Source organism: Anguilla rostrata, chromosome 11 (assembly GCF_018555375.3).
Source record: "Anguilla rostrata isolate EN2019 chromosome 11, ASM1855537v3, whole genome shotgun sequence".
Taxonomy (NCBI): Eukaryota; Metazoa; Chordata; class Actinopteri; order Anguilliformes; family Anguillidae; genus Anguilla; species Anguilla rostrata.
Genome location: NC_057943.1, coordinates 9,435,372 through 9,463,230, shown reverse-complemented (window position 1 = coordinate 9,463,230; position 27,859 = coordinate 9,435,372). Strand labels below are relative to the sequence as shown.

Genomic DNA, 27,859 nt, shown 5'->3' with positions numbered 1-27,859 from the left:
ATTAATTAGTCATTATATTTGATGCAACTCTAGCTATATTTCCATTACTTTTCCAGGGCCTGGAAACTGCATTTTAAATTTCAATGACTTTTCCAGGTTTTTCATGACCGTACGAACCCTGTTGTATTCTTTTAGTTTTGTTATATGCCCCTCGTGGCTCTTTGTTGTTGTTTTTTGTTAGTAAAATCTTATTTGTATCTACATTTTTGAGTTTCGTGTTTGCTCCCACTCTGCGCCTGGGTCCTAGCCCCCGTATCGTGACATTTGGCAGATTCAGTACATTGGTCAGGGGTGCTGGGATTAAAATGGTGCACTGGTGATGACGTAATGTGTAGGCCTCAGACAGTCCAGGAAGCTATGCTAAATCTAGAATCCCTGATTATGCAGAATTAACAAATAAAGTCACAAACAGAGACTATACAAGATTCCTAAATGAGGTTGTTGTAATTATTGCGTGCTGTGATTAAAAACTCTCACCTACTGAAAAAGGAAACAGATTATTTTTGATAGATCCCACAACACAAGAAGCAGCAAGTTCAAAAGAAAGTAAAACCACCTATTAAACCCTTGTCCAACAATACCACTCATTAAGACACGTGAACAACATTTAAGTGACAGGATGGATTAAAAACAGAGTAGCAACATGTGTGATGTTATTTTATCAGCTCACATTACCCTACTGAAGGAGCAACAAAATGAGAGGTGTATCAATATGTGAAAAGCTAATTATATGATAGGCTATTAAGTCCAGCTGTCTTTCGAAGAAAAAAGTTCTTATTACACCCACATACCTTTGAGACAAAAGTTCAGTAACTGTGAACAGCTGCAGAATTGCAGTAGCTCCTGTACTTGAATGAGCATGATGTAGTGATCCCGATATGTTACCTTGTCCTAGGGTAATGAGCCACTGTTATCCTGGTTAATTATGGAACTGCTGATGAGGGTTCTGGGGGAAGTGCTCTGTGTTGTGGGCTGTGGGCTCTTGTGAGGATCGCTGGTTTCAGGAATCCAGTGATTTCCCAGGGCGCAGAATTTCAGGTAGACATTTTTCTCGCTCACACAGTGAGTCCCCAGTGTAACACGCTCTTCTGTCCAGAGTGCCAGTCTCTTAGTTAACTGCTGCAGCTGTGCAGGGGGCTGAGTGACTGTTACCTGTTGCTGATGGTGAGGTTTTGGAAGTGGACGAGGAGGAGACCGTGTTCCACACATCCAGCGCTGGATTCGCCCAACACCGCGAGGAGAGGGCGCAGGGCGGTGAACACCGTGGAACAGGTGTTACAGCAGAAAGCTTTGACCCACTGCAATTTTTGACCCCTCAAGCAGCTGTCTCTGTTCAGGAGGACTCTTTGATAGTTTCTTGTATGGGAGTCTGATTTAAAAAGTGAATTCATTATTATTAATACACAAGATCCCATCCAAGATGTCATTCTGAGAGCAACACAAATAGCGAGCTCCATAATTTTTTGGACAAGGACATTTTTTCTAGATCTGGCTCTGTACTTCACGATTTTAGATTTGTAGTCAAACAATTAGGCTTAAAACTTACCTCGTTGGTTTAGCTACTCTGTAAAGTGTCTTTGTGACAGTGGGTAAAGTGCAGAATCTTAGCTTTTATTATATTTTTTAATTATTTTATTTTATACATTCTGGTTTCACCATGTAGAAATTATAGCACTTACTATAAATATAATGCCACCATTATAGGGCATCATAATGTTTGTCTGCAAAGGTATTTCTAGTCAGGTGTGCTCAATCGTTTCCTTAGTACAGGCATCTGAATTTCAGAATTTAGTATTGATTGTAGCCTTTTGATTTTGCTTTTGGAGTCCATCATTGGCATTTCTCAACTTAAGGACCAAAGTTGTGATAATGAAATTCAAGGAAGTCATTATTAGCCTCAGAAATAAAAAGAAAACAAACTGTCAAAGACACAGGACAAATCTTAGGCTTACTAAAATCAACCGTTTGGACCATCATCACAAAAGACAGCATCGGTGAGCGCAGTAATCACAAGGAAGACCTCCACAGTTGATGACCAAAGAATTCTCACCATAATGAAGAAAACCCCTTAAAGACCTGCCCGACAGATCAGAAATACTCTTTGGCAGTGCCCACAGAAGACTTCACAAACAGAATTACAGAGGCTACACCAGTTAACCACTAGTTAGCAAAAAAAAAACAGGATGGCCAGGTTACAGTTTTCTAAGATGTACCTAAAAGAGCCAGTACAATTCTATAAAAATGTCTTCATGACAGATAAGACCAAGATTCATTTTTATCAGAGAAATGGCAAGAACAGTATGGATACCAAAAGGAACTGCCCAAGATCCAAAGCATACCACCTCACCTGTGAAAAACCATGGTGGGCGTGTTATGGTTTGAGCGTGTATGGCTGCCACAGGTACTGGCTTGTCTTCAGTCATGATGTACTGCAACTGCTAATAGCAGCAGCAGAATTAATTCTGAAGTGTACAGAAGCATCTTATCGGCTCATGTTCAAGCAAACGTCTCCAAACTCATTGGATGTCACTTCAGCAAGACAGCAATCACACACATACTGCTAAAGCAACAAAGGAGTTTTTCAAAGCCAAAAACTGAAAATACTCTCCTCCACGACCACTTTGTTCTCAAGATGCTGGATAAGTGAAAAGTCCACGTATATCTAAATGGGTGGTGGAGCCTTCTCTTACTGAGCTCGTTTTATGAAACTCCCTAGAAATGTGTGGGCTTTGTACACACTTTCCGTCTTAAGGTGTAGGCTAAAAACTTACCTCTTTAGTTTAGCTACTCTGTAAAGTGTCTTTGTGACAGTTTTCTGTAAAAAGCGCTATACAAATAAAATTTATTTGATTTGTATTGATTTAAAACTTCTTGACTGGTCAAGTCATTCACCTCAGTCCTTCACCAGCAGGAGCTGAAAATGGCTGCAGTACAGGCCTGGCAGAGCATCACCAGACACTCAGCATCTTGTGATGCTTATGGCTCACGGACTGCCAGCAGTCATTGTATGCAAAGGATATGCAACAAATTACTATAACATGATTACATTCATTTCATAACATCAATATGTCCCAAACATTATGGTGCCCTGAAATGAGGGGGTTATGAATGTAAAAGTGTTGTAATTTCTGTGGTGAAACCAAAGCGGATAAATGTGAATAAAAGCTGAGAATGCGCACTTTAACAATTGCTTGATTACAAATATTACATTATAGAGTACACAGCCAAATCAAGAAAAAAAATTATATATATCCAAACATTATGGAGTTCACTGTAAAAGCATAATCACTGCTTGTCTATCAAACCTTGTTAGCTGCACTTAACAAGAAAGTGAATTATAAGATATGATATATGATGAAAACATTGCATACCAAATATAGACAACTCACCTTCAATGGGTTCTTCTTCCCTGGAAAGAAAATAATAAAAAATGACCAGGAGCATCCAAAACCCCTGATGGCCATGAAGTCATACTGTTTTGTTTAGATTTTTGCCTTGATCCAAATGTTTCTTACTCATAATCAGTACACCAGTGCTCAACATTATTTTCACAACCGATGCAGTTACCTACAGATATTCCCAAGATGTCCAGTAATATTTAAATTTGGTTCATAGTACTAATGCATTCTCCCAATTGCTCCAGGAGCCAGCCATGTTGGCTGTAGTGTGTCGGTTGTTGAAGAATGGGTAAACTGCATAACTGCCATATTAATATAAAACCAGAAGAAGCATATGGATGCACTGCATATTAAATTAACAAAATGAAACAATGAGAATTTATTAATACTTTCAGACAAGTATTAACTAACCTTCCTTTAAGTAGTTTCCAATTAGTCCAGCACATAGAAGAGCTGTTAATAGTACTGGTCCAAGAATCCATAATCTACTTAGTTCAGGTATATTTTCACAAACTGTATCGTTTGTTTTGGTTCCTTCTGCAGTCTTCTGTTGGTCAAAATTACACCTGAAATAAGAAATGAGAGCAAACTTGGATTAGATCATTTCCTATCAAGCAGGAGAAAAATCTAGCCTTCCCTTGTCTCTCGCCATTCTCACCCATCCCAGATGCTGACATCCTCCCACTTTATAAACCAACTTATCCTTAACCGTGACCTGGGACCAATCCCCACTCCTTTCCTCCAGGCTCTCATCTGAACTACTCCCATACATCTCCAAACTCTCTGGCCCCTGGCTGTATTCCTACTCCCTTCAAACAGACCCAAGTCACAGCTCAGGCTAGCTGTCTATGGTGTATTCCCACTTCTCTGGCCCCCACCTCCAACCCTGATCAGGAATATATGGTTTAGAACCTGGATGGATGGAACTCAACTTTGCCAAAATGTTGCTTAGTCCCAAGTCCTTGCCCATTCAAAATCTGTCGATTAGTCTTGACAATACAGCAGTGCGCACTGAAAACACATCTCAAACTGTATCCCAGCATCCTTAACCTTATCTTCTCCCTCCTAACACTATTTTGAATTTATTGAACATCAACTGATGCAACTGTGCAACTGATGCAAAAGGATATTTTGTATTCCGTTTTTTTTATTGTGCCTTTTAATATGGCACTTCAGTGTAATGATTATGACAGCACTGCTTTACACTTAGTTTCAGTTACTTCTCTTAGTTTTAACAGTTTTCCAGATGAGTTCTCTCTAGTTATACTGTCGCTCACTGAACCATAGTATGTGCACAATTCAGTAATTTGCTCTGCGTACCAGAATGTAAACATAAAAACACCACAAAATCAATATGAAACAAGTAATTTAACAATGGAGGTGCCAAGCAGATCCTTTTGTATGCTGTTAAACCAAAACAAAAGTCAATAAACCGTAAACTGTAGTTTAGGAAACTTGACCTACTTTGTCCATGCTGTGCAGCTGACACCATATGTAGAGAAATGAGCATGTGGACACTGTTCACACTGTGTATCTGCAGTTTTTGTCCCTGCACAGAACACACCACAAGTCATTCACACACACCAAAGTACCCCTCTATCATTTTATAATGAAGATGAATGATAACTGAAGCATTTAATGCATGCTAAATACCTTCATCCACTGAAATTATTTAACATGATAACAGAGTGTAAAGAGATAGGAAGTCAGTCCAAATACGTTAAAAAAAAAAAAAAAAAATATATATATATATATATATATATATATGTATTTTCTGGAGTTGGTACCATGGGTTTTAAATTCTCTACAAAAGTCTCCACTCTTCCTGAAAAGAAGGCACTTCCTCCTCAATTTACTGATAAAACTGTAGTAAGTTGTAGTACAGTGAAGTAGACAGCGGTTGTCAACAGAAAAATACATTTCTCTCCTGTAGGCAAAATGTGTGTTTGGGTGGAGCTGCCAGAACTTCACTGAAGTGATGGGCCTAGTGGTCCATGGACAGAATCCTGACCACTCCAGTGCCAGCTATGGCCGGATAAATGGTGAGGTGGTGATAAATAATTGGCCTTGGGGGCCTCAGGGAAGGATGGCTTCAATCAACAGGGTATCACTCGTGTACAAGCCAATCCGCTGATGATTGGGTGCCTGTTGTCTGCCTGCACTAGCTGTAAAACAGGCGCACTGGGCGGGCAGCTCAGCTGGAGGACTACAGAGTATAAGCAATGGCGGCAGCCTGTACACCCCAGAAATGATATAGGTCACCTTAGTTACAGGAGGGGCTTTGTTGTAACTGGGCACTGCATATTGGGGGAAATGTATAAATGGACAATAAAAAAACGTGCAGTTAAAAAGGGGGATTGGGGCAAATTATACAAAAATATATACTTTTACACACTTTACTGCATCGGTTTTAATCTAAAGACTGAAAACTGAGCAATGTTCTCTACTACTGAAAACTGATACAGTTGTACACATTTTCAACTCTATGTTTTTACTTGTTGCCTCAGATGAAATTAAGGGTTATTAACTGAAATCTTACCTGGTACTTTGACGTATTCACCAGGGGAGCATGTGGAATGTTTTATTGCATAACTGCACTCTTTATTTTTTGAATAGCTTTTACAATAAAATCCATCTTTGACATCACAGACTGCGTTGCTGGTTGTTGTACACTGTTGTACAAACATTAGTCCCTGCCCTAGAAAACATATTTTGCAAAATTTGAACTTTCAACAGCATTGTATTTTATGATATTAATGATTATGAAATTAATATGAAAGTCATGAAAACTGACCTGGATCACAAGTATTACATGGAAAGCAGCTAGTAAGTACAGTGGGTTCATCCATGTATGTCCCTCTGATACACGGAATACATGTTGTGCTGGAGTCTGAAGTGCAGTGTCTGTGCACAACTGAACCTAGAAAAAAACATCTTAACATGTTAATCATTTAATCTATTTTGGATTTTTTTTACAAAAGATCAAACACACTCCCTCAGTCCCCAGCTGTCCTGTACAGAAATTGTTTACTTAACCTTAAAAGGAATTTTATTATTTCCCACAAACACACACACACTTATTTATTCAATGGTTAGCCATTCCCATAATAAATTAATAAGTAAATAGATTAGGCATGAGGATTACCTTTTCCACACATAGGACAACATTTTCCAGCACCAGTTTTGTATTCTGCAGGCCCACACTCACTTCCAATTGAGAAAACAATGCACATTGAAAACATTACCTGTGAAAATAAAGATGTTAAATTTGAACATTTTGTTTCTTGTAAATTTATATTCTATGACACTTCACCATTCACACAATTCTGACAATTATGAATAGCAGTGATTATCATTTAAAATAAAGGATATTTACAGGATATTAAAGGCAAGTATAAAATGGTCTGATAAATGTAAATCAGTAATTAAAGGTGACCCTGTGGTTCATAAATTCAGCTATTTCCTGGATCAGCTATTTCCTCCCTCAATATGGGCGCTTCTATCCAGTTGAGGTCAGCAATGAAAAGCTAGAGGTTTGCTAGGGGAGGCTAAAGACACGCTAATGCCATTCATGTTAGTGAATGCCAGCAGTTCACTTTTCCACTGCACTCACAGGATGTGGCGCAAGAGAGCCTCAAGTCAATTTACAATTTACTAATTTAGTCGATAGTTTTAATCAAAGTCCATTTAATAGTAAGCAAACACCACTACAGCTAGAGACAAAAATACAATTGTGAATGCCACCAATCAGGGTGAATGTCTGAAGATCTGTAAAATAATGAAGATATTTTTTTTGGTTTGTTTTGTTCTTTTTTAAAATATAAACATTGAGGCATAGTCTGAAAAGTGGGTCTTTAGATGTTTGCAGAAAACAGCCAATGAGTCTGGCTTCCTGACTGACTGACTGACTATGGAAGGTCATTCCAACATTGGGGGACGAGGACAAAGAGGTGGGAGCTGTAACAAATGGCTGCCGGGTGATCGGGGAGACTAGACAGCAAGCTGATGAGAGGAGGCTGAAAGGAGAGGTCTGGTTAGTGTGCGCAGTGTTGTAATGATCTGAAAATAATATATAATATACATGGCAATGCCATTGCAGCATGGTGTACAACTGTGAGTGATTTTAACTGAAACCTATGTTTTTGACTCCTATGTAATCCCTGCAGGGCCAGTGCCGGTATAGTCCAAAAGGCACAGTCAAAAGCCACCATTATCTTTTTTTTCTGAGTTTATTCATATTAACCTCTTTTCAGCTCTGGCATCAAACTTAAGGTTTCCATATAATTAGTTACGAAAGTGTGTGTGTGTAGATCACGTGCCCCTTACCTGTGGCTTTGTCTTCGAGTTTGTAAGCTTTAACTTTAGATATACCAGCGATAAACACAGACATACAATGTTCCTAAGTTAGTCTACATAAGCAAACATGGTTAGCTAGCTAATGTCAAAATAATGTTCAGCCTCAAAACTGTGCAACACCGACAGAAACAGTTGAACTTTCTGGTACACAAACAAATGTATGCAACATTATTGCAAAGCGTTAGACAACAACTGTTGTACACCAATTCCACGAGTGTTCATAGCAAATTGAATTTAACTGGTTTTAAAGTGACATTGTTAACACACCCGCCATAATAGGGCAGATCCCATCTGCATTGTGGGGGTGACACTGCCTATTGGATTTTTGGTGTGTTTCAGCATCTTGATGTTTAATTTAAGCCATCGATTGACAGCAGATTCCAACAGAAACGGCTTGTTTACACGAACTTAACTGGGTGCTAACTGAGACAACTCATAACAGGAGACTGAGATTCCTAAGCTTGTAAAGTTCGTTGGTATGAGTACGTTGTTTTTAATAGCGGTGTCGCGTTAGGCAAGTTTGTTTCTTTAAGTCTGCGTAGAAAAGAGTATTCGACCAGTAGTTTATTACGTTGCGAGGGAAAAAAAATACTCGGTCAACTAAACTCCGGACGGCAGTATAGGTGAGTGGCATTTACATGCAAGACGATTTATGGGAAATTGCTGGTATTACGCCAAAAATATTACTACATTACTTTCTTTTCAAGATTAAGAATACGCGAGTTTACCAGAGTAGATAAATCCAACAGTTACTGCGTATTTACACTGATCCTGGGAACACTTCTTAATTACAGATAAAATAATACAAAACTGTTACAATGCACCTGACGAGATAGGCTACCTGGCAACGTCATTTGCAGACTGGCTTGATACACGAAAAAACTCGTCATAGATGTGAATAGTGAATTTCGTCCATTTCATTGCGCTAGTAAGCAAATAAGGTAATTAAAGTTAGCTATGATGTCTTGTGTTATCACGACACCTCGTCGAAGTTTTCGCTCATAGGGCATTGTTCTCTGTAAGGGTGTTAGCACGTTAAACTAATCTACGCAGTTCAAATGGCGAGTAAACAACTCCGCCATTATATTACTTAGGCGAACTTCCTTAGCACTTACCATACGACATACGGATGACGGCATGTTATCATTTTCAATATATTAATTATGGAGATAGCCATCAATCAAATTTCATAACTTTGTTCTGTATTAAATTTAGCAAACAGAAAACGCGCCCTTGTATGGCGTCGCTCAAAAGTTGCATATTTCCTTGATGACCATCGATAGTTGTAACCAAATTAACTGGATTGACACGGGCATTTTAGGTGCGTGGCAGCCCTCTTCCTCTTCTTCTTCGGTGTTTTACGGAAGTTGTAATCCTTTTTAAATTGCATTACCGCCTCCTTCTGGATCTAACCATGTACTGCTGTCTGGATCTCTTACATCCTGTTACTTATTCCAGTTGCCCTCAAAAACTAAATATTACCTTCTTTCCCTCCACCGTGTCCCCACACTCAAGCACATCTGTAAGCCTTGCCTCCACTCCTAGTCTCTGTAATCCTGTAAACATTACCCTTCTTTCTTGCTCATACTTCCTGCATTCAATCAGGACATGCTCCACTGTTTCTGATTCCTCGCAATAGCCAGTTGGATGTTTTCCTATAATTAATAGTGTGCTATTGAAGTTACTGTGACCAATTCTTAATCTACTTATGATTACTTGCTCTCTTCTATCGGTTCCACTGTTTCTTACCGTTCCTACTTTATTTTGTATTTTATATAAATGTCTTCCTTTTGTTTCACTATCCCAATGTTGTTGCCATTGTTTGATTACTCCCCTCCAAACGATGCTTTTCCCCTCTGATTTTGAAAGTTTAACATTAAGGTCTACATACTCTCTCCTGACCGCCTCCTTCGCCAACTTATCTGCTTTTTCATTTCCCTGGATTCCTGAATGTGCTGGTACCCACATGAACATTATGTTTTTCCCTTGATTAGTTATCCTTGAATTATTAAACAACAGTTCATATGTCTTGGTGATTACTTCCTGATCCTGTTTTAATGCTTGACAATGCTGATATAGAGTCACTACAGATGAGTATATTATTTGCCGTCACTCCTTTCACCCACTCTAATCCTAACAGAACTGCAATTAGCTCAACAGCATATATGCTCAAATAATCTGACGTTCTCTTACTGATTCCAGTCTGGTGACTGGGAATCACCACTGCAGCCCCTGTCACCTCTGTTATTGGATCCTTTGACCCATCTGTAAAAATCTGTAAATAGTCATTGTAATTCCTGTTCCTATGCATGTAATATTCCTGAACTAAATCTGCTGTTTTATTTCTGTGCTTTATATTCAATAGTTCCATGTCCACATAAGTATTTTGCAACATCCAGACTGGTCTCACAGGCCACAACACAGTTGGACAAAATTCAATTTCATGAATTTGCATTTGTTCTGCAACGTCCCTGCCTACCCATCCAAAGCTTGTTTTTTGTGCTTTTTCCCTCTCCCAACTAGCCTCCAATTGTCGTTTCAGGAGTGAGGATAGCAACAACATCTCTGAGGCACGTCTTCACAAATTCCCCTTCGCTGTATGGCTTTTTAGCACGAGCAATGTTCCATGCCACCAGATATGATGTCAATGCGACCGTCTCAGAGTGCTTCGTAAATTTTCGAAAAAACTAAGTCTGCTTCTCTGACTGACGTTTCAGCGCGTTAACCTTGTGCTTGCGAAGTTCAGTGCCTTTGGGAAACTCCTGGGTCATGTTAGCATGGAGTGAGGTGAAATGGCGCTCCAGGTTTGAAGCATTAAAATGCGACAGTGAAGTCTGACATATCAAGCAGAAGGATTTCCCATTTCGTTCGGCAAAAATACAATTCCTCCCATTCAGGTAAAAATAGCCTGTGCTCATCTTCATATTTGCGCTTAGCTTTACGTTTTCCTGACTCTGCCATGGCGATTCACTCAGTAGCGCTAGCCTGGCTAACGAACTTTAGCGTCTGCGCAAGTATGTTTTATGTTTGGGCTAGAGTAGGTACCGCTATTTTCCGGACTATAAGTCGCACCAGAGTAGCCTATAAGATCGCACTCAGCAAAAACGCGTTGTTCTTTTTTTAAAAATATCGGCAAATTTATTTCCAGTATTGTCAAATATTCAAATGCATTTTGATTTATCAGAAATATATTTTAAAATGTAAAAAAAAAAAAAGAACTCAACCGAGAACACCAATAGAACAGCCCCAAGCCGCACAGCAGGCAAAGAGCCGCATGCGGCTCGCGAGCCGCAGGTTCGCCACCCCTGTACTAGACGTATTAAATCAATCCTTCACAATTAGAATAACCTTTCTGTGGCCTCATTTTCTCTCCATGTCGCTGTGGGTTTCCTTGTATTACAGTTTCCTCCCATAGTTCAAAGACATGAAGATTGTGATAAATTGCCTTTAGGCATGACTGTGTGAGTGAATGGTGTGGGTGTCCTGCGATGGATTGGCAGCCAGTCCAGGGTGTATTCCTGCCTCTTGCCCACATGCTGGGATCAGCTCCAGCCCTCCCTGCAATGCTGGCCAGTAATAATCGCATTAGATAATTGACGGATGGATCATCACTGTGGTATTTCATTGGTGAAAGAATGCATTAACTGAACCCTCATCCCTCATTAAAATGTGCATATGTTAAGAAAACAGAATCAAAATGGTTTTAACATGTAAGAACAACTCCATGCACACAGTAGACAGCTGTGTCAGCTGCAGTACTAACTGCACCCAGCCCATATAATAGTATTTTTATCAGTCTTCATGATTTCCCCCATTTAGTCATGTGTACCCTTACCGTCATCCTACAGCTGATCTATCCTGTTCATCATCACTTTCTGTTCCTAGTGAAGTGGAGACTTCATCTCAGTAAATACAGTATTAATCATAAAAGTATAGATGTCATTTCATAACAGTAAGAGAGACTCCAGAGTTAATTAACTAACTTTATAGCAAATAAGTGTTCTTGAAAGGTTTTAGAAAAATTAAACGCATAATGTAAAAACGTTTCTCACATACCATGTTCTGCCCTCTGCTCCCTAAAAGCAAAATAATGGTTAATTATTTAATTACTAGATAACATTTACATTTTTCTGAATAACTTACGATGTAACATTGCATTACTTTTCCTTTTTGATTTTCTTGTTTAATTCTTTAATATGCTAACCACTCATATTGCTTGTATAAATATGAAGATTTCTGTTCACATTAAAAACTGCTATTAAAACAGCATCACCCTTTACATGTTTATTTAATTTAATTTTTAAAAGTCTTACCAGGTAGATGAGGAAACTTAAAATGGTTCTTAAAATGACAACTGATACTTCTAATACAAGCAGCACAGTAACTATGAGAATATCTTGGTCCACAATCACGACGTGATTTTTCTTTTTAGAATTTGTAAGGTAAAATTTCAATTTTCCTAATCAACTCTGTTGTCCCTTCACAATGGGACATATTCTTCCATGGCGTGCACACTGGTGGAGTTGTAAAAATTCCACTGCCGTACATGAGTGGAGCCATAAAATGCCCCAGGATAGGGACGGCAGCTGAAAGCTGCATGGGACTGTCTTTTGCAATCTTCAAATGGCTTATCCTCCTGGAAGAGTTGGAGAATTCAGATGACAGAATATTACCCTCTTGGAGCTGTGGCCATACCAGGTGGAGGGTCAAGAACTTCAATTGGGGGCCATTAACTGCTGCTCTGCAATCCATGGACAATGGCCCAGGCTCTCCTGGGTCAGACAAACCTACTACCATGGACTGAAAGAATGCATGTATTTGCATGCAGATAACTAAGGATGATATGATAAATGTGGGGGACTGTGAATAATATCATACATAGACAAGCACACTGAACGGGTATGACATGGTATGTGGGGTTACGATCACAAGTATGTAAAGTATAGTATATTTATACATAGGTATGCCTACATAAGTGTCTGGGTCACATATGGATCACCACCATGGACTCCCATAGAGAAGTATTTGGAGAATTGATATGTAAAATCATAGGATCACGTGCCATCGTACAAAGTATCCTATCACTGTATTTTGATACTTCTCCTTTGTCTACAGAGTAGGGGGGAAGTGCAGTTTCTCTCTTTCTGGAGGAGTAGGGGGGTTTCTTGGTGGGGCAGATGTTACCGGCCTATTTGTGTCTAGACCTTATTTGGGAAAACCAAGGGAGCTGTGGGGTGTGGAAGGCTTTCTCAGGATTGGATTTAAGGGAAGGCCAAAGAAACATTCAGGGAGAATCTGCTTAGCAGTTCTCCTGGTACCATAGTATTTGCTGTACAGAATATTTGGGCATTCATCAATACTCATTTTATGTTCCTTTTCTTTGTCCGAGTTTGTTAGTTTGTATGTCTTTTCTTATCATAGCGGTCTTTTGTCTTGCTTTGTAAAATAAAGTATTCACCTTTTCCATCACTGAAACTGCCTATCTTCGGTTATTGCCAACGGTCATATTGTGTCATAAAAAACAGTTTTTTTCAGAGCTGCCAATGCAGGTATACGCGAACCCATATTCACATACATCTTCACTTTACAGGATTTGAAGTTAATGGAGTCAGATAAACATGTTTTCCTCCCTGCGACTAAATATAATTCCTTACAAATTCATTACATTACAGGCATTTAGCAGACGCTCTTATCCAGAGCGACTTACACAACTTTTACATAGCATTTTACATTGTATCCATTTATACAGCTGGATATGTACTAAAGCAATTCCGGTTAAGTACCTTGCTCAAGGGTACAACGGAAGTGTCCTACCCGGGAATCGAACCTGCGACCTTTCGGTTACAAGCCCAGTTCCTTACCCACTGGGCTACACTCCGCTACAATTCGCCTTCATAATTGCGTTCAATTGGTAAAAGAATACGTTAACCGGGCCCACCCCTCATTAAAAAAGAATCGAAATGGTTTTAACGTAGCAGAACAATTCCATGTATCAGGGGCAGTACTAGCTGCACACAGCCCATCTAATAGTATTTTTATCAGTCTTTGTTATTTCTCCATAAAGTCATGTGCTCCTTTACCTTCATCCTGTGGCTGTCTTGTCCTGTTCATTCTTTCATGTTCTGTCAGATCTGTTGCCTAGCAAAGTGGAGACTTTATCTCAGTAAATACAGTATTAACCATAAAAGCGTAGAGGTCATTGCATAACCCCATGACTCCTGCATTAATTAAATTAACTTTATAGCAAATTAAATTCTGTTCTAGAAAGATATTTGAAAAGTTAGGCACATGACGTAAAAAGCTTCTCAAGTACCATGTTCTTCTTTCTCCTCTCTGAAAGCAAAATAATGGTTCATTATTTAATTACTTAAATAACTACATTAAATTTGTTTTAATAACTTAAAAATATAACATTATATTATTACCTTTCCTTTTTTATTTTCTTGTTTAATTCTTTAACATTGAATATCACCAATAAACCAATTTGGTACTACATGGTACATTACTTTTCCTTTTTGAATTCCCTGATTAAATACTAAATATTTAATATGCTGAACACTCATATCTCTTGTATAAACACAAGGATTTCAATGCACAAAATATGGGTAGCACAGCCAACCTTAAATTGCTATTCAAACTGCATCACCATTTACAAGTTTATTAAAAATAAAATTCAAAGTCTTACCAGATAGAGGGAGAAACTTCCTTAAAATGAAAATAATTGCTAAAATAACAGCTGAAGCAAGCAGCACAGACACAAGATACAAAATAACGATGGAAACAGGAATATTTCTTGGTCCACATTCACTATCCGATGTGTTTGTTCCTGCTGTAATTTCCTGCAGTCCCAAGGACTGGCAACTGTCAAAAAAATAAACACATTATAAGTCCAAATCTCAAATAAACCTTAGGGTTATATTTATCCATACACAAATAACAATGAGTAACAACTCCTGTTTGGTTTTGCTTTACCCCAGACTGATTTACTCATCTGGAAAATTATGTTATTTGGGAATAAATGTAGGAAACTTACTCTCTGTGTGGTTTGCAGTATGCAGAAAAGGATTCATTCGAAAAAGTTTTATCAGGACAGTATCCACATTCGGTATTAGTCGATGTTGTTCCTGTGCAAATATATATTGGAAGGTATGTCAAGACATTAAAAATCTTAAAAAATGTTTTCAGAAACATAGACTGTGCAGCTAAGTGAGTTAATTTTACTAAACAGACACGGATAAAAAAGAAATAGTTCACTTGTGGAGTTGTCTGATACTATTTCAGTTTTAGTGTATGTTCCTAATTGGCCCAGATAACTTATGTCTGCGATGAAGGATACTCTATATGATGCCTACAGAAGTTTTTGGTGATCTGCCAGTATTGTGAAAAATATATCTACTTCCTCAGGGTGACCCACATTGTAGGGGCATCCACCAATCAAAAACATACACTAACCCTGGAATCTATTTTAAGAAACCCAACTGTCCCTTCAAGATATTAATGCAATCCAACCGTTTGTGTATGATGAACTGTCCAGGCCCGCAGATGGTGTGTTTCTGCGCAAAGCTGCACCCCTTATCATCAGTCTTAGTGCAGTAGTGGTGATCCAGAGGCCCACACACTGTGTCAGAGGTGGGGGTGCACTCTCTCTCTGTTTTTAAACCCAAGTCTGTGGAGGAACAGCGAATAAAGACCCATATTAAAACATTATTTGAGTATTTCGGTAACAGACCTGTTCATTATTCATCATCAAGTCAAAACAGCATATATAATTTTAATTACTGTAAGAAATTCTTTACATATTATTAAAAAGACGCAAGTTGCAAATGGCCATGTCATGAATGAACACATTAGTTGAATATGAATCTTTTCTCACCTGGCTCACACACTGTACAAGACAAACAATGAGGCAGACCGTTGGGCACGGGGATGAATGACTTTTGAATGCACGGTATACAGGAGGTGCTAGTGTACTCTGTGCAGTGCTTATAAACACGTGTCCCTAATCAGAAAAAAAAGACACAAAACAAAGCCAAAATGTACCCATTTGAAATGACATTTCAATGATGACAAAATAAAGAGCACCTTCACTTTTTAACCCCTGCAAGCCAACATCTACTGCATTAGAAGCTTTATTCTGATAAAAGATGGTGACTTACCAGGTGTGCACATTGGACAGCACTCTCCATTAATTTCATATTCTGCACTTCCACAGGAATAGGCGAGGCCACAGAACAGGAGCAATAGATATGCCTGAAGCATATGGAATAGTACAAATTACACTGGAAGCAAAGTCTGGTGCATTCTCCTCCACTGTCTCCTTATTACCAAATCTTATTATTATTATTATATATTACAAAATTTTAATGATTTTTGTGACTTTTTTTTTGTGTGCTGAAGCCAGTAGCTCGTTCACTTTGACAGTTTAACTGAATCCTTTTATGTATGTGTTTCTCTATGTGTGTGGTGGTGGCAGTTGAAATGTCAGTGGTAGAGGTGTCAGAGAGAGAGGGGGTGGGGCTTTAGAGCTTCAGCACCCAGGGGCCCACAGGGGGTCTTAATCCAGCCTTGCCTACAGGGGACAAAAATGAATCGTCAGGTGGCAGGAAGATATACCTGTGACATGACTTATTACAAATGTTACCTTATGATTGTGATAAGGGAGTGAATTATGTGACATTCAAATAAAAAACTGGAAGAAACAGAAGTCAGAAACAGGAAAGTGTGAGAATGTACATGTCATAACAGAAGCACCAAAGCTATACTAAATAAGATAATGAGACAAAACTTTAATCTTACCATCCATAAAGGGACTTTAAAATGCCAGATATCCAATTTCCTCTGAAAGCATATTCCTGTGCACAATAAAATAGACAGCGTTAATTTAACTCCAAGAGGGTCACATGTACAGAGTAAAATGCACTCTATCAGAGTTTAACACTTAATACTGTGAGCTTGACAGACGTCCATATGTCGTAATACACAAAAATTATGGTCAGATTTCTTCCCTTTGTAGAGGTCCTGGTTTCCGTGATCCAGCCTAGAAAGAATAACATGTTGCATAATCCTCATGTTAATTTCATTTCTGTATTCTCCCTGCAGTGCATTACAGAAGATGTTAAAACATAACTAAAAAGGTAACATCTATACACATTTTTATTTATAAAGGTAACTGCTTTAAGAGCTTAGTCGATTCAAAAGTAAACAGAAACTGAACTGTATATTTATGGGTAGAAATTATAGAATGACATTCCATTTAAAAAAAAGATTATAGTTAAAGTAGTTCCAACCATGGGAAAACATGTTGCAGTGACCCAAGTGAGAACTGAATGGACCCCCAGTGACCTGAATGTGCTGAACTTTGGCTCTGGAATCTCTTGCCATATTTTGATCATATGACTAAAATTCCATAACTCCAGATGGAAAATAAATTCTACCAACCACACAGAAACAATATAACAGGTGAGAGGTCTGTATATTGTTCATGTTACTTGGATCCCGGAACAACCCATAAAGCTATGAAATGATGAAATTGTAACAGATATAATAGTAATGATGTTATTTGCTCATTGGTTAGTTACTATATATCATTTCATACAGAACAGGAGTTCACTCCCTCAGAGCAACAATGAAAATGAAACAGAAAGTAGCCTAGACTGGAAATCCCCATGTTTCATGAAGCATTTTTTTCATCACATGCCCCAATATCGTGTTATGTTCATTATTTGAAAATAGTGTTTAATCGTCAGTGAATTATACGGTATGTGTTTTATTACCCATTATTTATGTTCGAAAGATAGATTGTCCAGTCAATAATAAATACAAATTTACTCTGCTTCTGTTCAATGAACTGTTCATCAAAGTGGCTGTTATTTATGGGTTTCTATTCATACAAAACTCATTGAAGCAGTATTACTCTCCCAGTGTAAGAGGTGGAAAACATCTGGACCCATGTTCCTTTTTTAATGCAAAATGAATCTTTCTTGTGATTTCCCCCCCTCAATACTGATGCTGAGATAAGAGCAGTAATTGGCTGATTACTCTAATTTGTACCAGTTAAGCTGTTTTTTATTTTTTAGTTGCAAGCTTAATGACACTTCGATGTTTGATGTAAAAAAAATTAAATATTACAATTTTATTTTATTGACACAGCTTCAATTTACTCAACTCAGCATGATCCATCTGTTCAACTTGGTGATCACAACACTGGGTGATTTTGTAATGATAGGAAAGGATAGAAGGGGGTGGACAGAAGGTTTGTATGTCTAAACAGCATCTGTTTGATGAATATACATACATATATGATTTCGATATGTACAGAAAAAATGCTTTTGATACGTCTATTTCTCTTGAGGGTTTTCCCATTGGATAGAATGGTTGTAACTGACCAAATCATCAACAAATAGAAACATTCTTTCAATACACCCCTTTGCTTTTGATACAGCCCTTGACTGTGACATGTCCCGGTGTCCAGATTGACTACTGATAGCTACTTGGGGATGAATGTGGGAGCAATTTCAGACACACACAGGGGCGTATGAGTGAGTTTGGAATTGGGGGGGACACATTAGCTCCCCAGCCCCTACCCCCAAACACCTCCAGAATATTGTAGTTAGTGAAAAAGTTAATTAGTTCCAGCTATGGGTATTAAAGACGCAAACACATGCTATCCTCATCCATTCTCACCTGCAAGAGCTGGCTTTCTTGTTTCTTTATTGTTCTGTACGCGCGTGAGATATCTCCTAATGAGTAATACGCGAACAGGAGACACCCTGAAAAGGGCACAATAATTATTATGTTTAATCAGCTTAATTATACCGTATTTAACCTTATGAAATTGAAATGCATAACTTAAATACATCAAACTTTCTGTTTTTAGACACTTATCTAAACACATGCATAATAAATGTGTCAAACAGAGTGTGGGGTCAGAGGAGGCATGCCAACTAAACAAGGTTGAAGAGATACTCTACACCTCAACACCACCTCCCCTCCACCTCTCTACCCATCCAAACCCTCTGTTGACATATGGAATCTATCAAAACTATCAAAACATATTTATTTAAATCATCTGAGAATACCAGTGTACAAGAACACTGTAGATCATAGGCAGGAGACAGGGGCGTCATGCAATCCAAAATTCTGGGGGGGCACAATTAGAGCGGGGGTCATGGGGGTCCTTCCCCAGAAAAAAAAGAGAATAGTGATGCAATTTTCTGCAATTTGACACATATATTCAAAGACTTTGGGGGGGATTATTTTAAAACTTCACTAAATCAGTTTTTGTAGCTAAGTAATCTCCCAATTTATATTAGGGTAAATACTATATATTTATTTAGAGATTTTCATGTCAATTATTTGTGCTGTTATGGTTATTGAAAATGACACTCACTTCTTCACTCACTTCTACACTGCTGCCACTTTTCTTGAATCAGCTCACTGCCATAAAATTCACACAGCTCTCCTTTACCAATATTAAATAGGATGCTATGCTATCACAAGTCACGACTAGCTAGCCAGCCAGAAGGCTAAACACCCGGATTGAGGGATGGCTACTAACTTTAGCTGGTACTAGCCAACTATCTGGCAAAGCAAACTATGCCTATATTCCTCAAATGCAATTAAGTGTGTATAACTAATTGCATTTCATTTTCTCACGTTTGAAAAAGGGATTGATGCTACTAACCATTTCAGCAACACACCATTATGCTGTAGCCTACATCTCCTCCAGCACTGATGCGCAACAGAGTGCTCCGCGTGTGCGTATCTGCGGTTGCGAACCGATTTCATCGTGCAACTTTTGGAAGAAACCAATACCACAGGGAAAGGGGGTGTGTGACTTTTTGAGGCATGATCTATGGCATAATTAGAAGAATACGTTTGACGCATAATACAAAATGATCATAAGTACATATTATAAAAAATAATAGTAATAAAACAAAATAAAAATATAGAAAATCGAGATATCAAAAATCTGGTAATTGCAGTATTCACGTTAACTTTATCCCATGCGACTGCAAACTTCCTCGCAAAAACTCCCGCAGCATGCCCTTCAAAACAAAAGTGTATGTTCGTGAAGAAAAGCAGAAATAAATAGAGAAATATGGACGGAAATAAATGAATAAATAAATGTGTGGACAGCGAACAATTAAAATCATGATATCGGATATCTGGTTAAACCAAAAAAAAGTAGCTGAACTGTGGCTAGTTATGTAACTGAAGGTAAAACTAATTTTACTTTTCCCTTAGAGAATCAGAACGATTTGCCGACGCATTTTTAATAAAAATGTATACTAGGGTCATTTGCCGATTTGCGCAGTGGCTTCCCCGATAGCCTATTACAGGACTTCACTCACAGTGATCCTGGCATGGCAGATATACGAGTACACTCTGCAATGTCGCAACTTGTAGCGCAACTAATGAAGAGGCAGTGTTGGGCAAGCTACTTGGAAAGTGTAGTGAGCTAAGCTACCAGTTACTCTACATTAAATTAATCTTCACCACACTGAAGCTACCCCCCCCCCCCCCCCCCCCCCCCAAAAAAAAATATATATACCATGCAACACGTCAGACACATATTCCAATCCATTTCTCAGTTTAGCAGAGAATGTACATTTCAGATAGTGATGGAAATCCCGACTCCTTTCAGTGAGTCAAATCATTTGGCTCAGCTCACCAATAAGAGCCGGCTCTTTCGGATCCCAAACGGCTCTTCGTTCAGTAGCATTTCCGGTTTTTCATAATCAGGCAAAGTTAACAATATTTTGACCTATGATTGGTGTTTGTTCACGTCTATCACTTAAATTCTCCAACTGAATCTTCTGTACCATCTAATTACCAAAATAATGTTATAATAATATATAATAATGCTTTGGATAAAAGCGCTATATAAATGCAGTCAATTTACCATTTAAAAACAGCAAGACGCTATTACACATGTGCATTGAAAGTAGGGAAATATTCGATTCGATGAAAACAATATCAATAATGGAAAATATATTACAATTAATGCTGTATAGGCTATGGTTACTATAGCCTAATCATGATGCAAAATCGACATATAGTTTGATCTGTGTATGTTAATTTATCAGTGTAAACTTTGACTGGGAGAGGGGTGGGGGTTGTGATTGCCATCAAAATGTGAAACTGTGATGAGGTTATACCCAGCGTCTATTTTTTCTTTTGATTGTCATGCCCAAGTTACAATAAAACATTACAAATAGTAACCAATGGACTCAAAATGTAATGTTTAGCTGCAATAACGAAATGCACACTTTCTGAATCCGAAGCTAGACTATATGTAATGAATTTGTGCGCACAAATTACTAAATAGTGGGCACAACTTAATTAACTTGTGGGCATGAATTACTAAATCGTCGGCACGCTTCAGTAAGTCATGCGCACAAGCTTATAATTTTTAAAAAATGTATGTCCCTTTAGGGGCTCCATATGTGCCTCGTGCAGGATATGCACATTTGAAGGGCCCAGTAGGTTTTAGGTTTAGGTTTTATTTATTCGCACCATAAAAAAGACAAAACAATAAAAACTCAGACATAGGATCTAACTATTTGTCTTGTGTTTAAAAAAATCGGCTCTTCAGACATGCGAGTGGGCTCCCAATGTTCACTTGACTCGTTCACGACACATCACTCATTTCAGAGCGCCTCAGAGACAGATAGAGTAATAATACACATTTCAAATAATAAATACGACATTGTTAAAAAACGAAACAAAAACGAAATATCAACTCGCCATCCCTGATACCTGCGTGCTGCGCGCGGAGTACCGCATTATTTATTTCGACATTGGCAGACTACAGCATAAATTGCGTCTTTTGTTTATATTCAATATTAGTAATTGCAGCCAGAAACCGCAGCTGTAGACACAAGAAAGCTTGTTATATTATGGTAGCAACGGAACGAAGCGGACTATCGGCTATATTACCATTATACCAGCGTGTTTTTGCAGAGAAACTCAAATACTATCAATAAAAATGGTTTAGCTATTTCTCAGCATAATGACGGACGATATGAACAATTTTCAACCGTCCAGCACATTTTGGCAATGTTCCAACATCCTGGTCATCACGGTTGCATATGCATCACAAAAACTATTACACTAACGCTTACATTACAGTGTGAAATATCCACCACTAGCCTATTTAAAGACACTCAATTTCAAAAACAACGTATATAGCCAAAATACTTTGAGCAGTAATATTTACATGGCAATGATGAAATTTTATCTGTGTTCAGGAGATAGAGACAGAGACAGTAAATCAATGATACAGTTCTATCCGCTTTTGTTTTGCTCCAGAAAATGATGTCAGCTAAGTCTATCAGCAAACATATGGCTTAGCTATGCCCAGAAGTCCTCAATAATAATAGTATTTTCCAAGAAATTATGAAAAATCATTGACAACATTTTGTTAGGTGCAGCGTCTTTTACTGCTACCAGTGAATGCGTAAGTGAATGCGATGATAAGAAAATTTTCGGTTACACTGACCTAGAAAACGCTATTCCAAAAGCAAACTTGGACATGTTATACATAGTTAGAAAGCTTATACTCTCACCTACTGAATAAATGAATTGTCAATCAAGCCAGACTACTAAAAAGGGCAACAACGCCTTAAATAACAGGTGTGGTATTAGGCACAGGTATTTTGGAAGGTACCCAAATTCTCTCCTGGCATCAGTCATTTCTGTGAAATTAAGTTCCCTGTTGCTGGTGTTTTAGTGCAGTCTGGGCATGCATTGCTATACACCGTCAGTTCACTACTGGCTCATTTGCATACTTGATTTCTTCAAAAACTAAAAATTGTTCCCAAATTAAAGGGGGTAAACTTTTAATCTATAGACCCATATCTTTAAGATTGCACAGTCATTTCTGTGAAATAATGTTCCCAGCAATTGTACTCAAAGACTTCGGTGAGATCATCTTGAAACCACTGGCAGGTATTTTTAGACAGACTCTAGAAACCTGAGAAATTCCGGATAACCGGAAGCAAGGCAATATAATTCCAATATATAAGAAATACTGATCCAGGAAACTACAGGCCTGTCAGTTTAGGTTTAACCACCTATAAATTACTAGAATCTATCATTAGAGACAAGTTAGAATTATGGAAAGGTCATGCCTGACAAATTTTTTGGCATTCTTTGATGAAGCTACCTAGTGTTTTGATTGTAGCAAGGGTTATGATATTATTTATTTACATTTCCAAAAAGCATTTGATAAGGTACCGCATGAGAGAGTCATTATCAAAATGAAGACAGCATGAATTACAAAAGGTTCGGAACTGGCTACAGAGCAGAACACAAAGAATAGCAGTAGGAGGGATCTTAACTGAGCAAGGTACTACGGGAAGTGGAGTCCCACAAGGATCAGTGCTGTGACCACTGCTCTCTCTCATTTATATAAATGACATTGCCAGGAACACTGAAAGTACATTAATTAAATTTGCAGATGATAGAAAATTGGGAGGTTCCACAAACAGTTTGGAATCAACTAAAGTAATCCAAGATTTAAACAGAATCTACAAGTGGGCAGAAACCTGACCTCTTTCCCCAATTTGATCAGTTAAAAAATACAGTTTTATAATTTTTGGGAACCACTCACCCATACCCTTTTTATCTGTAAAATACTTTGAATTAGAGCATTTTATAAAGTCCTTATTGTAAGTATTTAAAATTAAGTTTACCCACAGCCACACATTTATTTTGTTTTACTTATTATTTTTGCTTATTATCTTGTCAAGACCAACAGAAAAGCATACTTTGATTTCATATAGCACACATTGTTTGTCCTGACTATGGACAGTTGCAAACATGATCAAATGAAACAATTTTTTTTACATCAGAGCAAAACTGGACAGAATAGTTTTTATAATATTCAAAATCTTTCAAAAATACTACAAAATAAATGATAAATACATTTTGAAAAATAGTTGTTGAGCTTGTGGGTGGCTCATTTGGTAAAGGCACCATGCGGTGGTGCATGGATGAGCCCTGTGGTCTCATCCATTTCGGATCTTGACGGTGCCGATTGTGGCCAGTAGCTCCACAGGGCAACTTGCAAATGGCGATTGCCTATGGGGCATGGGAGGGTTAAGTCATCACTCTCTAGCAACCGACAATAATCCTCCGGCTGCATTTCCTCCTCTCATGCAAGAATGCACAGCTTAGCTGATAAACTGCAAAGTGAAATGAAGCAAATGCTGCAGGTTTGCAAAATGCACTTCAGAGGAGAATATGTACTCGTCTGTGCCCTCGAACTGACCATGGGAGTTGCAGCGATGAGAGGGGCACACAGATACTAACAGGGTCATCAGGGTAAAAATTTGTAACAAACTATCTTTGCTTTGCCCTCACAGAAGAATGCGTTTATAAGAGCAAGAATAAGATGCCGATTAGAAATTCAACCGCTGCAAGCTCGTGGGAGCTCACAGATAAAGTAGCAGAAAAAGGAAACTGAACGATGCTGCCTTTTTAAACTTTATTAGAAAATTGCTCAGGCATTGGCTTCCATTTACAACCACATTTTACATACACATTTCAGTTACATATACATAAACAGTTGAGGCAACTTAGCAATGTTTAAAACGCAAATATAACAATTCATGAATCTGGTGATGATGTGATCAAGACAGCAAGTAGAAAGTGTAACTGCAGGAGTTATACTTAATTGCTTCGTGTCAATCAGGCAGAAATAATGACAAATAATGATCCTGCATTTAAACAGGGTTATTAATTTCATTTTCATGCCTCCATTTTGTGTTTGTTAATTTAATGTTAGGTGGCTGAACAACACGTTTACATCAGACATTTATTACTTTGTCTGTCCTAAGCCGCGTTTCCACCGCAAGAACTTTACCCCGGAACTAGGAACCTTTTGAGGAACTAGGGTCTAAATTTAGTTCCTGGGGCTTTATTTTACCCCCCAAACGGTTCCTGCTCGGGGGGTAGTACTTTCCAAAAGTACAAGAACCTTTTGGGTGGAGCTTGCAGCGCTGAACATTTCTGATTGGTCGAGTAGGCTACTCGCAGCATTTTTTTGTATTTATTTTCCGCCATTACCCGCCATGTTTGAAAATATGCAGCCGCAAACCAATTTATTTTCATAATAACTTCAAATCAAACTTGTATGTTATGCGGCGCAGTAGCCTAGTTTTGGTTATAGCCTGCCAACGTCTTGGAATTATAACGTGTGCTCTTCTGTTCTTTTCTTGCTTTAGTAATCGTTTTATAAAATGATAAGCATTCGTGCTGGGACAGCATATTACGTAGGCTACCAAAACGTTCAAACGGATTAATTCGGTTGCTGAATATTTTCTTCCGGATTTTCTTTGTTAGCCCGTTGTAATTGACTCAAAACGTTTGATACAGTTATGTGAGGTATGCGGTAGTTCTGCGTAATTAACATTGGTGATACAGTACAAGCAAACTGGAAATCACCTTCCGCACTTTTTGTCAGGGTAAAATAACAGGTTAATTCTAGTAATCGTCCCTTTAGCTTTTTCAGACTGCCGTAATTTTACTCAATTTTACTGCCATTTTTCAATTCCACAAAAAGACCAGGAAGACTATGGACTAATTTGTGGTGCATGGTTCGCATCTGGAGGGCACACTTCGCTACTCGGCTAGCAGTAACTTCGAAGGAAAGCAAACGGTGGCTGTACCACTACTAATTTAAATTTTCACGCAAGTCCGAGTTTTCGTTCTATTCTTGTCATTTTGCGATTAGCCTATATGGAATTGACGACGAGAAAGTAATCAAACAGCAAATTGTTTACGTGTGCATGTTTTCTGCTGTTGTTGCCAGTTATACATATAAATGTGAATGCATTCTGTCGCTTCGGATGTCAAGACATGAAAGCGAATGTTCGCATAAAAACATAATGAATGTGTTTGAGAGGATATATGAAAATCAATAAATACAAAAGTAACTACATATATTGTTGGTAACCTGTTGTATATTAGTGGAATAAACCCCTCCGGGCTGTCCCGGTTATTAGAAAATAATGTAGGCTACTTCAGTGGTAGTATGGGGTTACAGAAGAAATCATATGACAGATGGACCGACGACAACGTCGCTTTTTCATGTCAGTGGGCTAATTTGCCTAATCTTCGCGGGACTTTAGACCGCGGTGGAAACGCAGACAACCATGGGCTGAAGGAACCTTTTAGTTCCTGGTAAAGTAGTTCCTGGGACTAAAAGTTCCGGGCAATTTTGGTGGAAACGTGGCTCTATTGTAACTTTTTTTAAACAAATATTAATCCATATGCATATATATTTTAACCCAAATCTGAAAGCATTACATTTGGTGTTTGACATTAGGAAACAGATAGATTTAGTTTGATAAATTTTATAACCCGAAACCTAGAACCCTTCATGTTTTTTAATAAGTTTTAATAAGAGCAAGTAACAAATGCTTTAAATGAGTTAAGAAGAACTATCCTCTGCATCGAGTCCCGTATAATAATCAAAGCCAGTTCTCAGTACCTGTTATATTTTGGTTACCTCTGACAGGAATGGCTAAAGGCTCTACTGCTAGTGTAAACAGTATACCGACAGAACAACCTTGCCATGTGCCCTTGGTGAAATTTCAGGGATTGGATATATATTGTTTGTCACCACAGATGTCATTGGGTTGTATAATATTTTAACCCAACTACAGAAATAAAGTATGCAAGAGTGTGTGAGGTGGGTAGTACAATAGCATGTATATTCCTTTATCAGTGGGTTTCAGATCTGTGAAAAACTGTTGGATTATTTTCCTGTATTATTTTTGGGAGTGAGATGAATCAACACAGTGGAATGGTCAAAATCTGCAATTAAAATGACCCCTACTATGTAAAGTGGAAAGAGGTAGGCATAAATGCTACAAAACTGGACCATCGTTAGACCATAAACATTTACAAGAATAAATTCTTGATTCAATGACAGCCTGAATGATAAGACATCTACCTGCAGGGTCTGCACTGGTTGTATGTATTTGAAAGGCAATAGATTTGTGTATAATTATCAGAAGCACTTTTCAACGTGAGGTGAATGCGGTAGCATATCATTTGACCTGTCCATCGCCTCCTTTGATTCCTGCAACATTACTAGTTTAGATTGTGAACTTTTGAGTCTAGTGAATGCTTGAATCTAGTTTTTCATACTCAGTTCTAATTTTACAAACCTAGACCTCAGACAGTCCAAGAAGCTATGCTAAATCTAGAATCCCTGGTTATGCAGAACTAAGATCTGCTATGATATGTGCATTTGGTAATCAACAAATAGAGCCTATATACAGGATTCCTAAAAGAGGTGGGTGTAATTATTGCGTGCTGTGATTAAACTTGCACCTATTGAAAAAGGGCATGTTATTTTTGATAGATCCTACTATACAAGGAGAAGCAGAAAGTTTGAAAGAAAGTGAAACCACCTATTAAACCCCTGTCCAACAATACCACTCATTAATGGTAAATGGTAAATGGACTGCATTTATATAGCGCTTTTATCCAAAGCGCTTTACAATTGATGCCTCTCATTCGCCAGAGCAGTTAGGGGTTAGGTGTCTTGCTCAAGGACACTTCGACACGCCCAGGGCGGGGTTTGAACCGGCAACCCTCCGACTGCCAGACAACCGGTCTTACCTCCTGAGCTATGTCGCCCCTATTAAGACTATTAAGACTAGTGAATAACAGAAAGCAGGATTCATCTGTGCTAGCTGGCTTTCAATACATTTCAGTAACGGGACGGATTAAAAATAAAATAAAATCACGTGTTGCTACTCTATCAGCTCTCATTACCCAATTAAAAGAGCAGCAAAAGAGAGATGTATCACAATATGTGAAAAGCTAATTATATTACGGCCTATCAAGGCCAGCTGGCTTTGGAAGAAAAAAAGTTCTTGTTAGACCCACATACCTTTGAAACAAAAGTTCTGTAACTGTGAACAGCTGCAAGACTGCAAAATTGCAGTTGCTCCAGGACTTGAATGAGCATGATGTAGTGATCCCGATAGGTTACCTAGGGTAATGAGCCACCGTTATCCTGGTTAATTATGGAACTGCTGATGAGGGTTCTGGGGGAAGTGCTCAGTGTTTGGCAGAGCTGTGGG

General features: G+C 38.3%; 3 protein-coding genes and 1 long non-coding RNA gene across 5 annotated transcripts in view; 1 reads left to right on the top strand and 3 right to left on the bottom strand.

Moving 5' to 3' along the window:
* Window positions 1-121: 121 nt before the first annotated feature.
* The window catches only part of LOC135233856 (tumor necrosis factor receptor superfamily member 14-like), a 34,210-nt gene continuing 6,472 nt past the window's right edge, over window positions 122-27,859 (bottom strand). Inside the window, exons 6-7 of the mRNA XM_064297775.1 lie at window positions 3,810-3,964; window positions 122-1,369 (exon numbers count right to left, since the gene is read on the bottom strand). Of these exons, the coding sequence (XP_064153845.1) occupies window positions 1,149-1,369; window positions 3,810-3,964 (376 nt within the window). The 3' untranslated portion in view covers window positions 122-1,148. The remainder of the gene's footprint in view (window positions 1,370-3,809; window positions 3,965-27,859) is intronic.
* LOC135233861 (uncharacterized) lies at window positions 507-27,608 on the top strand. Its single transcript, XR_010323982.1, has 2 exons — window positions 507-611; window positions 27,448-27,608. It is a non-coding gene; the product is annotated as an uncharacterized LOC135233861 (long non-coding RNA).
* LOC135233849 (tumor necrosis factor receptor superfamily member 14-like) overlaps window positions 11,353-27,859 on the bottom strand; it is a 69,599-nt gene continuing 53,092 nt past the window's right edge. The window contains exons 13-15 of one of the 2 annotated variants that reach the window (XM_064297764.1): window positions 13,835-13,892; window positions 11,811-11,830; window positions 11,353-11,635 (exon numbers count right to left, since the gene is read on the bottom strand). In XM_064297764.1, coding sequence (XP_064153834.1) covers window positions 11,597-11,635; window positions 11,811-11,830; window positions 13,835-13,892 — 117 coding nt within the window. In that variant the 3' untranslated portion in view covers window positions 11,353-11,596. Of the gene's footprint in view, window positions 11,831-13,834; window positions 13,893-27,859 lie in introns of both variants that reach the window. The other variant, XM_064297765.1, reaches the window with a different exon arrangement.
* Window positions 14,890-16,736, bottom strand: LOC135233857 (tumor necrosis factor receptor superfamily member 14-like). The gene is made up of 5 exons (XM_064297776.1): window positions 16,700-16,736; window positions 16,551-16,606; window positions 15,911-16,004; window positions 15,628-15,753; window positions 14,890-15,420 (listed from the first exon to the last, which is right to left on the bottom strand). The coding sequence occupies exons 1-5, from the start codon at window positions 16,719-16,721 to the stop codon at window positions 15,215-15,217; spliced, it is 504 nt and encodes a 167-aa protein (XP_064153846.1). The 5' UTR covers window positions 16,722-16,736; the 3' UTR covers window positions 14,890-15,214.